Here is a 12,940-nt window from a genome sequence, read left to right on the forward strand (position 1 = left end):
CTCATTGCTCCATGCGAGACTCTCTTTTCTCTGTTGCAACACAAATGGACACAGCAGAGCACAAGCACTGCACACTAGACCTTCATAGGAGTCCTACAGGTAAGCTTTAATGTGGGAAGAACACTGAGTAAATTGCTCATCAAATTATATTCCATACTATTATCAATGTGGATTGGTAAAAAGGAGAGCATGGGATTCTTCTGAAGTCCGTTTATGTGCAAAAAGTGCTTTAATAGTCCCCATAAAAAAACACCTCTGCCCTGTCAGCTCCACTTAAACTATTTTTCTGCATTAGCAGCTATTCAGCTGCAAAGTGTTTGTTTTATAAATACAATTTTTCACAGATGCACCAAGGAGATTGCTGAACTGATAAAAACCTATTTGCGTTGCCTGCATTCCTGAAGCGTCATAACTATTTGTACACATTTTGTCACATTTTACAAGACAATGCCTTCCCCCAAACAAGCTCTTGTATTCTAAGTTCTAGCCCTCAGGCAGCTTTCCTCCCAGGAAATAAGACTTTATAACAAGGCTAGAGAGACCCACATCTCAAGGAGAAAGTAGATTAAACCCAGTCATAGGATTTACAACATACAGCAAGGGAGATTAGCTGTTTTAGCCCTTGATGTTTTATTGCCTGTAGCAGTAGAGAGGCATATCTAAATTTACTAGTATATCATGACATGTGAGTCTAGCTTGGTATGTCAGCGAGGTTTCTGCATTCGTGCAATGTGCAGTTCCACCTTTTCAGCTCAAGATAGATTTGCATTCTGAGTATATCCAACAGAAGGTGCTCAAAAGGGGGGGGGGGTTAAGTGGATGTACCAGAGAATTTGGTGATAAAATAAAACACATACAAAATTAAGAGAAATGAAACTACATTTTAAAAAACTTCCAAAATTGTGTATTACCACTATTTGCAGGAAACAGATGTAGCAATCAGGGCCATCTTTGAAAATTCCACTATGAGGAGCGCCAGCAATCAAGACAAGCCAAAGTTTTAATTTACACTTGTCTTCTCAGCTGTGGGAACTCCTGTTCCAAAAACTGCTAGAAAGTCCCAATGTAACATATAGCGTGTGTGTGTGTGTGTGTGTGTGTGTGAGAGAGAGAGAGAGAGAGAGAGAGAGAGAGAGAGAGAGAGAGAGAGAGAATGAATGAATGCAGCCCCTTGTTTAAATAGCTTGTTTAAGTAGCTTGACTAAATTTGTGTGCAATTTTTTAAAAAAATAGTTTTTACATTTTGGTATTCTATTGCCTTTTTACTGCTCTGAATCCTTTGAATGACAAGAGAAGCAGATTCTTAAATGTTTTAGCCCTCACTTTGATTTACAGAGGCAAGGTGGTTAAACTGTGGTGTAAGGCATCTCAAAATACAAGGGAGAATGCCTTGTCCTGTTATGTCAATTTGTTTCAGGCCAGGTTTGGAACCCGCAAGATATGTATTATAAATTGTTCATTTTAAGACAAGCGTATCTTCACAAATCTAAACCCCTAAAGTTCATAATGTTCTCCTCCTACATGGCTATATCAGTCATCTATAACCTTGCCTTGGGCAACGTTACAGTTGAACATACGAACCCAAATTCCTCAGGTCGTCCCTAACACTACAGAACTTAACCAATATTAATGGTGTCTGTCTAGCATCACAAACAAGGGAATAAGATTACAGATGCTCTGTGTTATTTTTCCCTTTACAGGAAGGTTATCCCATAGTTGAACAGCTATGAATTCTGCATGCTAAACCTTCATGCTTAAGGTTTACACATCATCAAGAAAATGGCTAATAGCCAGCAATTTTCTTTGTTCTTTGGGGAAAATGTTTCCATTTCATTATTTCATACTGCTTTAACCATATGGTGGGGAGCAAATCTACTTTTCGGGGAGGGGGTACAAGCCTTTTTTATCAGCATATATCTAAGTGACTCATATACTCGAAAGCAGAACTGGATGTGTGATCTATATGTTGTCCCTCTGAACTAAATAGCAATGACCCTTCAGACCCTGCAAAATGTGGCACAACATTCGAAATCCCTCTGTCCCAAAAGTTGGAGCAGGTTATTTCAACAGAATGTGCTGGCTGCAAGCCTAAGTTTTTGAACCAGAAAACCTGCTGGAGTTTGAAAAAAAGCCATCGTTATCAGAGTCACTCTTACACAAACAAATGTCCTTAGCACTTCCCAATTCAGCCAAATGTTACTTTGAAACCTGCCATCTGTAGAGAAATTACACAGCTTTCTGAAAGCAAGAAGCTTTGAAAGAACATTATTTGATTATGCAGTGCTGAGAAGCAATGGATGATACAACTGCATGCAGCACTGCATAAAAGAAAACAGAAATCACCAAGTAATAACCCAGGGTGATATTTAAGAAGAAACTACTGCTAAATAATTTTGTAAATTAATAATTAGAAGTAGCAAAAAATTAGATGGACATGCAGGAATGAAAGGTTTTGTTTAAATGTTTGTGACTTCTGATTTCAAACATCAGACATAGCCCCAAATATTTTTGTGAGCTTTCTAAAATTAAAGGGTCAGGACTCATTGTCTATTGAAGATGATGTAAGTTTAGCTTCCATTTCCCCCCTATTTGCTTACAAAAATTTGCTCAATTATGCTCGACTGCTAATATATTATTAAATGTTTGTTATGGACATTTAATGGAGCAGTATGGAAAACCACTGCTCTAAAAAGAATATGCTGATATGCATGGATTACGGTAAGTATGTAAAGTACAAGCGAGAATAATAATTAGAAATGGTTATAAGATGTATTATCCAAAGAATACAACGACAATATTCAAATTTTAACCAAAGGAAGTCGAGTCGTGGTGGAGGGAAGGCACGGGTGTGTGTAGGGTTTTTGTTTATAGTGTAGGGTGTGTACATGTATTTTCTTTTGGTCGATTTTGTATCAGTATTTGTTTATTTCATTTTCATTTTCTGTATCATGTACTAAGAAATAAATAAAATTAAGGTTTTTTTTAATGTTTGTTAAATGCTTGTTTTTTATTATGTACTGCTGTTCAGGACAACTTGAATATATATACCTTTAAGTCTACTAATAAGATGCCCCACCACATCCCTTACTTTTGCTTTGAAGTTTTTTACTCTGTCCTATGAAAGCTGCTGTAATATTCTGCTACTACCATGAGAGGAATTGAAAATATTGCTCACCCATGTCAGCTGTGACCATAGTAGACTGGTTCTCTGGGACTGAAACAGAAGTTTGATCTTGATCCAAGCTGTGTGAATCTTCATTGACCTCATGTTGACTATGACTAAGTTCTGATCGCAGTTCTGAATACTCATCTTCTTCCCTGAGGAATGAGACACAGACAAATGGTTTTTCTTTTTCTTTTTTTAACCACCTAAGAGAAACAGCACAACTGATGGTCCTAAAATCACAATAAGTAAGCATTACAAAAACTACCATGCATCTAATAAGCTACAAATATCCACAAAACTGTTGTTAGAATATGACCCCTGAAGTTCACAAAATTCACCACATACTTACTGAAAAGGAGACGATTAGGAGCATTTTAGACCATCTAACCAAATAGGTGGCATGGTTATTTAGATTGTTTTAGAATATTATTTCAGTCTCTTATCTATCATCACACCTGACTCTTCCTCCCAGGACGTCAGGTAGTTCAATTTTATCCTCATAATTACCTTGAATGGTAGTTTAGGAATTACTCTGCGAAAACTTATAGCACATCTAGCATATATACCGAGTAAGTAAACAACCCAATGGAATGTTCTGCGTAAAAGCACTCATTAAAATTAGTTGGAAAAGTGTCGAGTGTACACATACATGGCTTTGCAAAAGGCATTTTGCACAATTCCTTCTCGTCTCTATGTGGCACGTGCAAGTAACATTTGAGTATCCGGGGATACTTGTCTTAAGCTCTAAATTAAATTAATGGTTGCTTAAAAGTGCTCATTATTGCTAAGATTCTGTGCAGCTATAACTACTAGTGGTTTACCTATGTAAATAAACTGAATGGGGGTGAGGAGGGGGGAGTCTTGCAGAAGACTGCGTCTTTCTCCATGATTAAAAGAACCACATAGTGGTTTTTCCAATCACTGAAGAAGAGCTTCAGTGAGTCCCTCCTCCCACTTTACAATGCTCAGAAATCATTTATTTCAGTTTTCCAGTCGCAGTAACAGCTGCAATGGATTTTAGGAGACAGAAGGGAAGAATGAATTAAGTCAAAGGAAAACATATATGACTATTTGCTCTTCACATCGCCCTGCTTCAGTGTGAACTCGGGCATCTTGAAAGTACAGCTTTTTAAACTGTTTAGGAATACTGAAGCATGAGGCACCTTTTGTCCATGACGCCAAGCAAACATTCAAAATATACCAAAAGGCTAAGTTAAAATTGCATCAAAGCAGTACTTGAAGGTTCTATGCAATACATGCTAAAGTAGGCAAGAAAACCAAGCCCCAAACAGCACAAATTAAGGTACAAGATAATGAAGACCTATAAACGTGGATTAATGTTCTATGAATAAGTTAATTATTAGGCACAACACAAGCCAACAATAATTAGCTTTAGACAAAAAAACAATTACCATGCAGTCAAAGAGCTGTCTTTTTTTGGTCAGAAGGCTAATTTGTTTGCTCATTTATGTCGACTCTCTGCAATTAGCTCTTCATTTTAAAACCTGAATTACCTCTGAGTGGTAAAGAGGATGGGCTTATCACAGTGCTAACACTTAGCAGTACCCACACAAGTTTTAGTGAGCTTTATTTGCCATTCTTCCAAAAGGACCATTTATTTATACTAAACACAACATGTGTTACATCACTTTCACAATGCAAACCTAGGTAGAGAACAACTTCAGTTCATTTCCTGAGTAGGAAAAGTATCTTATTTATCTCAACGGATGCCATTCTTTTTAGCCTAGAGGTTTTAAATCTGAAATATGAGGCAGTGTAAGCCATATAAACAATTTATCCTCCCCACCACAGCTTGGTGAAAATTAATATTGCAGACCAATATTTGGTTGAGGACACACTTTCAAAACTGGCATGTGAATTAAACAAAAAATGCATGAAGGAAAAAAGGAGCTTGCCAATTACATTTTTGTTGCTCTTGTTATTTATTGCTTATTTTATTTTATTTTTTACAAATGACTCCTTGCCTTCCCAACGATGCAGTTGTCAAAACAGATTATTTAAATTTTTAATTTATTTTATTACTTTATGAATCATCTTCTACATATGTGTCAAGGTGATTCATAAACATCATAAAGAATAGGTAAAGGTAGCTTTTAAAAAACCTCACAAAAATAACTGAATTACATTTTGCTTTCCTCTGCCTTGTATATTATTTTAATGCAACTTACATATATTGGCCATTTTCTACTTTATCGGCGCTGCCTCTTTGTGGGGACGTGTTACAGGTGAGCTGCCAAGCCTCCCCCATCAGCGTGGGGGGTGGGACTGCATTCCGCCTTATGCTGGGGAGGCACAGCCACGCCAGTTAGCCAAGCAGCTAATCAGGTGGCTTGGAGGGTGTGGCCGGGGCCAATTTAAACCACAGTGTGACGCTGAATCATCCCTTTTCAGCCTCGTGCCGCACATCTCCCGCCCTCCCACCCTTTGTTCAGGTTGTGTCATTGGCTTTGCAATGGACTTTGGTTGGTCGCTGTTGAGGGGCCTGGTAGGACTTTTTCCACTTGGCAAATTGGCACCAGCCACTTGGTTTTTGCCTACCTCATAGCAATCATCACAACTTTGTAAGGTTTGGTGGTTAGGCATTGGAATATTGATGTGGGGGGGAGGGGAGGTGCGGCCATCACCCGCCCCTCCATGCTCAAGGGTATTCCATTAAAGGAATCCGGGGGTGTGGATCTCGTCCAAAGCCCGGGGAGGGGCTAGGGCCATGCCATGACCCCAGCGGGGCTCAAGTCGATCCGCATCAGCAGGGCTCCCCCTACTGGTGGTTTACTATTACCAGACTCCCTGCAAGGTGGGCAGGAGTCAGATATAGTCTGTTGATGCCAATGCCTAAGCCAATAACGCTCACATTCTGTAACCAATAAAGTTGTGGCTTAAATTTTGCCCATTAACAGTAACCGAAAATTCTGTGTCCGTGTGTCTTTATTCTCATGGGGGTGGCTTGGGGCTTTGACATGCAATTATGTGTGTTTTTTTGCATTTAAAAATATTTTTTGTGTTCCATCCTGACAATTTTATTTAAAGTTAGGATAGCAGTCTTATTCAGAGTCAACCCTGCAACAGAGTTGGCTTACAGTGTATACTATACACCAATGACAAAGATATCTTGAAATATGTTTGGGAAACCATTTGTGGTCCCTAGACGTAGGTGAACAACTTCTGTATTGTGCCATACAGCTCCCTCTTAGCCATCAGGTGCCAGGAAAGCTTAGTTGGCTGTTCCTCTGGAGTATTCTGCTGGCATTTTGATCAGATCACAATTACCAAACTACGGCAATGACTTATCCTGATAGGTAAAGGTTGGAAAAAAGGGAACAGTGTAATATGTAAGTTTGTCTTCATCAGTTTAGCATAGAGCAAGAAATTAGGCAAGTGGCACTTGTATTTCCCCATTGCTATCTTCGCTAAGGAATTCATCTGGGGTGTTGACAGGGTGTGTGCAAAGTAATTCTCTCATGGCTTCAAAACCCAATCTAGGCATTGGCTGCTTTCCAACATTTGCTCTGCTTTAATTAGTGCTGGTAAAGCACTTTGATATCCTCAGGTGTTAGGTCCTCTGTGAATACAAGGTTTGCTAGAATTATATTTATGCTAATACTTTTGTCGCATCCACTCAAAAATAAGCAGTTGCCATTTTTATATCCTGTACCAAGGTGAGGGCAGGCGGTAGTTCTCCATGCACTTCTGATCTACACTTGGCGTTGAATAGGCAGCATTCTCATCTCTCCTAAGAAATCAATCTTCTAATGTTAAGATTCCTCTCCTATGGAGCATGAATAAACTATAATGCTTTCTGGGTAGTGAAAATATATATGAGATATTACGCAAGTGTCATGAGCCAATTAGGAGCTATCTTGAAGCGAGACACCTACAAATTCATTAGTAATTAAGGGCTTTGCAGATACCGGTAACTCATTTTGCTTATTTCAGACTTGAGATGTGGTTATTTCAGGTGTAAGATCCTCTGTTACTTCAGAAGTAAAGCATAAGGTACAACTGTAAGATCTAATATCGTTCTAATATCATAAGCTGATCACGAATGGAAGAATATCTTCAATTTAGGAAGAAGCGTGAGAATCTAAAGCAGCCAATATGATTAATGTTCGCAACAAAATTCCTTCAGCTCTAGATAGATTCCATAGATGAATTCCATAGCTAGTATTGCCAGAAATGAACTTTGTAGATAGTGCTACCAGATGTTCACAAATACCAAATGTATCTGAAAGAGACAGCATCACATAGAAGAAACTTGGTATCAATTCCCAAAATCTGAACCTGAACACCAATTGGGTCCTACATTTATGCCCCAAACATCATCACCATTGTCATTTTCCCATAGACCTTTCAATGACATTTTCTTTACAAATTGTGTAAACAAAAAACAAAAGCCACTTCAGAAGTTTTACATATACACCAACAAAATGCAAAGTTTAGTTTTCACAATAATGGGTTGTGGCCCACTGGTGTATCTCAAAAGGGAGGACTAGAGGTGTTTTGAGTGCAGATCTATATACTTTGGGTGGCATGGTAACTGTAGTGTATATTCGGCTCAGGGGAGAGAAGTATTACTGGATGGATAGCTCAGTCAGTAGAATGTGAGACTCAGGGTTGTGTGTTCGAGCCCCACATTGGGCAACATATTCCTGCATTGCAGGAGGTTGGACTAGATGATCCTTCCAATTCTACAATTCTATGACTGAGCAAGTGTACGGGGAAGCAGCAGCATACAAGTGTAAGGATTAAGGGATATAATGCAAGGAAGTTTCTAAGCAGGTACATGCATGCGTGTCTACGTGTGTGTGTGTGTGTGTGTGTGTGTACATGTATGCGTGTGTGTATATACAACCTAATATGCTTAGATGTGAGCAAATATTTATCAAAGCTCAAGAGGCAGCTTTATGCTGGTGTTTGGCTGACAAAATTGATAAGGGACCACTCTACCTTATAGTAGTTCCTTGAAGTCGGTCGATTTTCTTATTTAGTTCTGCGATAATGCTGTGGAGCTCCGTGATCCGCTCTTCGTAGCGAAGCGTCGTCCGCTCTTGCACATCTTCGTGCTCTCTCATTAGGTGGGACTGTTCACACTAAAACAACAGTGGAATAAAGACATTCAGAGGAACAGCATGGGCATAATGGGAAGCTGTATGGAAAAAGGATGCAAGAAAATGCTTCACATAGGACTCAGCTACATTAGTAAAGGAACAGAGATTTGAATGAGCTACCGGTATAAACATGCTGTATATTGTCTCCCTGCTTATTTAACTTACCGTATATACGTGAGTATAAGCCGACGCAAATATAAGCCGAGGCACCTAATTTGACCATAAAAAACTGGGAAAACTTATTGACTTAAGCATAAGCCGAGGGTGGGAAATGCAGCAGCTACTGGTAAATTTCAAAAATAAAAATAAACACCAATAAAAGGCTTGGAAAGAAAGGGTCTCTTACAGGGAGGGCTCAGGGGGTAAGGGGGCATATTGTGGGTACATTTCAGGGGGCAAGGGGAATATTTTGGGAAGGTTTTGGGGGGAGGGGGCAGATTCTAGGATGGATTAAGGGGTGCGTGGGGCATATTTAGGAAGGGCATCAGGGGCAAGGGGGCATATTCTGGGAGTTTCAGAGTGGGCAGTTTCTAGGGTGGGCAGAGCTGGGATGGGCAGGGGTTAAGAGGGAAGGGTTGGAAAGAAAGGGTCTCTTTACAGGGAGGGCTCAGGGGGAGGGGGCATATTCAGGGAGGAATTAAGGGGGGAGATTCTGGAATGGATTAAGGGGGAAGGGGGCAGATTCTGGGAAGGTTTCAGGGTGGGTGGGGCATATTTAGGGAGGGCATGAGAGGCAAGGGGGCATATTCTGGGAAAGTTTCAGGGTGGGCAGTTTCTAGGGTGGGCAGAGCTGGGATGGGGGCAGTTTCTAGGGTGGGCAGAGCTGGGATGGGCAGGGGTTAAAAGGGAAGGCTTGGAAAGAAAGGGTCTCTTTACAGGGAGGGCTCAGGGGGAGGGGGCATATTTAGGCAGGAATTAAGGGGGGAGATTCTGGAATGGATTAAGGGGGAAGGGGGCAGATTCTGGGAAGGTTTCAGGGGTGGGTGGGGCATTTAGGGAGGGCATCAGGGGCAAGGGGGCATATTCTGGGAAAATTTCAGGGTGGGTAGTTTCTAGGGTGGGCAGAGCTGGGATGGGGGAAGGGGTTAAGAGGGAAGGCTTGGAAAGAAAGTGTTTCTTTACAGGGAGGGCTCAGGGGGAGGGGGCATATTCAGGGAGGAATTAAGGGGGCAGATTCTGGGAAGGTTTCAGGGGTTGATAGTTTCAGGGTGGGCAGTTTCTATGGCGGACTGAGCTGGGATGGGATGGGGGCAAAAGCAACAGGCTCTCTGGGACTGAGCCGGCTCGCGCGCCTGCTCGATACTCGTCCTTCTCCTGCTCCCGCTGCCCCCGTCGCTACCTCTGTTCCCCTTCGGGGAGAAGGGACGGGAGGAGGAGGAAGAGGCGATCCTCGCACAGAGCAGTGACTGCTCTGTGCAAGGCATCGGAAAGGAAAAAGCATTGAGGAGCACTTTCTCCCTGTTTTTCCCTCCCCAATGCCTTGCACAGAGCAGGCACAGGATCAGAGAGTCTCAGCGCAGCGGTTCTCCAATCCCTCGGTGCTGTGCGTGCTCTGCGCAAGGCATGGGGAGAGAAAAGCGGCCAGGAATGCTTTCTCCCCATTTTTCCCTCCCCGCAGGACGAGGGATCAGAGAGCAGTCACAGATGCGGGATCGGCAGGGCAGGGGAGACAAGCAGCAAGAAAGGATCCCTTTCTTGCCGCTTGTCCCTCTGCAGCCGCCCGCTTCACCCGAGTATAAGCCGAGGGCGGCTTTTTCAGCCCAAAAAATGGGCTGAAAAAGTCGGCTTATACACAGGTATATACGGTATATGCAGAATTCATCATGCGAAAGGCTGGACTGGATGAATCCCAAGCTGGAATTAAGATTTCCGGAAGAAATATCGACAACCTCAGATACACTGATGACACAACCTTGATGGCAGAAAGTGAGGAGGAATTAAAGAACCTTCTAATGAGGGTGAAAGAGGAGAGCGCAAAATATGGTCTGAAGCTCAACATCAAAAAATCTAAGATCATGGCCAATGGTCCCATCACCTCCTGGCAAATAGAAGGGGAAGAAATGGAGGCAGTGAGAGATTTTACTTTCTTGGATTCCATGATCACTGCAGATGGTGACAGCAGTCACGAAATTAGAAGACGCCTGCTTCTTGGGAGAAAAGCAATGACAAACCTAGACAGCATCTTAAAAAGCAGAGACATCACCTTGCCGACAAAGGTCCGTATAATTAAAACTATGGTTTTCTCAGTAGTGACGTATGGAAGTGAGAGTTGGACCATAAGAAGGCTGATTGCCGAAGAATTGATGCTTTTGAATTATGGTGCTGGAGGAGACTCTTGAGAGTCCTGTGGACTGCATGAAGATCAAACCTATCCATTCTGAAGGAAATCAGCCCTGAGTGCTCACTGGAAGGACAGATCCTGAAGCTGAGGCTCCAATACTTTGGCCACCTCATGAGAAGAGAAGACTCCCTGGAAAACACCCTGATGTTGGGAAAGATTGAGGGCACAAAGAGAAGGGGACAACAGAGGACAAGATGGTTGGACAGTGTTATCAAAGCTACCAACATGAGGCTGACCAAACTGTGGGATGCAGTGGAAGACAGGAGTGCCTTGCATACTCTGGTGCATGTGGTCACGAAGAGTTGGACATGACTAAACAACTAAACAAAAAAACAAAAACAAACAAAGACAACAAATAAACATGCAGCACCAGATGGCACCAGAGAGCAGAAATTTTAAAACGCATTTTCCACAGCGATTTTTTCTTTTGTTATAACATTCTAATTTCTGACTTATTTATAGTGTGTGTTTTCCCCTGTGTATAGATCCCTCCGCAGTCTCTCACAATCCCACGCTTAGGAAATATAAATGTAAGTTTTGAATAGGAAATTATATAGAATAGATCTTAATTGATAATTTCTCAATGGGATTTTGAGACTGTAAGCTATAAGCAACGCTGCTTTTTTGTATTGTGTCCTTTGGTTGTTGCCAAGTTGGAGTAGGAGGCAGAAGAGTTGGCTGAAGAGGCAGCAGTAAATGAGAGATGCGAGTGGGTAAAGACTGACATCTTCAAATAGTGTTCAGTTGGTGAAAGTGATTTTCTGTAAGTTCAACAGTAAAACTGTCTTTAAAATATGCTGAGAATCCCTTTTAATGTCATGTTTGACTTCTCTCGTTTAGCTTACACAAAGAAAGCATGTCATGATGCACATTACTGTACCAAATTACTCCCTGGCGCCCATGAACCCGATCTCAGGCCTAGCAAGCTGCAAGTTTCAGGCATCCTTTGTCTTCTATCTGAAATAATATTTCATACATGTCAGTGTGTGACAATTACCTTCTGTCAATAAATAAGAACTCTGCTTTACCAGATTTCATCTCTCAAAGTGGTGTGCTGAAGAGATGGCCATTGTTTATTTTGACTGAAGATATACAGACTGGTGCTAATGGACTTTAGCCACAGTAGCTATCCTGGTCTCTCTCAAATCAATGGATAGCCGACATTTTTCAAACTAAACCTTATCTGATGACAGATACATACAATGCACACTACAGTACAAGAACAAGAGATGGCACCAAATCTTTGAAGAGGAGGAGGAGGAGATGGAGGAGGAGGAAGCATAGAAGATAAATGTATATACCCCTGCTCCCATTGACCCTTTAAAAAGGGGCTCACCAGTAGCATTTGGATCTAGTTCAAAATGGGCTTGATCCTGGTTGTGCTTGTTCCTTCTTCAGTTTTTCTGCAATATTTTATTAAGAAAACATCTTGTTGTCCACACTTAACCTCTTCTCCTGCCTGCAATATTCCTCCAACTAATCCTTGCATCTTATCAGATCTTTTTCTTCCCTCTTTTTCTTCTGCCTCTCTTCTTAGTAACTATCCAGGATATAATAAAGTCTTGACAATATGCAATGTTACACAGGATAATATGGGGCCAAAACTTTCCTATGTTTATCCCAAATTTGTTATAGATTCTTTTATCCAATTAAGCATATGATGCACCTTGCTCTGTCTGTCTTGTTCATCATAATCCAGTCCCTCAGTGATATTGAAACCTAATTTTGTTCCACATCCCAGCATGAATGAGCAGTATGCAATTCCTAGGAACATAAATCTGTCAACAGAGCAGTATTTGTTGATATTGGGAGCCACCAACATAACCTCTTTAATATTTAGCTGCATGATACACGCTTTGATATTAGGAAGTTTTTAACCTGCCCATTCTGGTTTTCAACCTCTATATTCTACTGAGTGTGCATGGTGTAAAATCTTCCACATCAGCCTTCCCCAAACTGGCTGTGCTGGCTGGAGCTGTGGGAAGCTGTAGTCCAAAACATCTAGAGGGTACCAGGTTGGAGAAGGCAAAGTCACAAGGGCTATTTTCTTGGTTTCAACTCCTAGTTCTTCCATAAAATTTTGTCAACAGTGCTGATACTTTTCTACTGAGGTTGCCTCAGTTCACAGTCACATTTTCTTTACTTTTTTTACTCTTCCTTTTGGCAATCAGTCCACTTCTACTGGCCTGCAACATCACTGCTGTGCCACGAAGCATTCTCTTTCTACTCCCTCCTCCTCTCTGTTCTTAATAATATTTTCAATCGTTTTACAGATATTTCTACCTAGCAACAGATGAGTCCGCAAGT

The 12,940-nt window shown here is 41.4% G+C and overlaps 1 protein-coding gene across 2 annotated transcripts in view; it reads right to left on the reverse strand.

Moving 5' to 3' along the window:
* Positions 1 to 12,940, reverse strand: part of MCC (MCC regulator of WNT signaling pathway) — a 221,733-nt gene that overhangs the window by 62,097 nt on the left and 146,696 nt on the right. For both annotated transcript variants that reach the window (XM_033164789.1, XM_033164790.1), the window contains 2 exons: positions 8,132 to 8,274; positions 3,176 to 3,318 (listed from right to left, as the gene is read on the reverse strand). In XM_033164789.1, coding sequence (XP_033020680.1) covers positions 3,176 to 3,318; positions 8,132 to 8,274 — 286 coding nt within the window. The remainder of the gene's footprint in view (positions 1 to 3,175; positions 3,319 to 8,131; positions 8,275 to 12,940) is intronic.

The sequence above is a fragment of the Lacerta agilis genome, chromosome 11, assembly GCF_009819535.1.
Source record: "Lacerta agilis isolate rLacAgi1 chromosome 11, rLacAgi1.pri, whole genome shotgun sequence".
Classification (NCBI taxonomy): Eukaryota; Metazoa; Chordata; class Lepidosauria; order Squamata; family Lacertidae; genus Lacerta; species Lacerta agilis.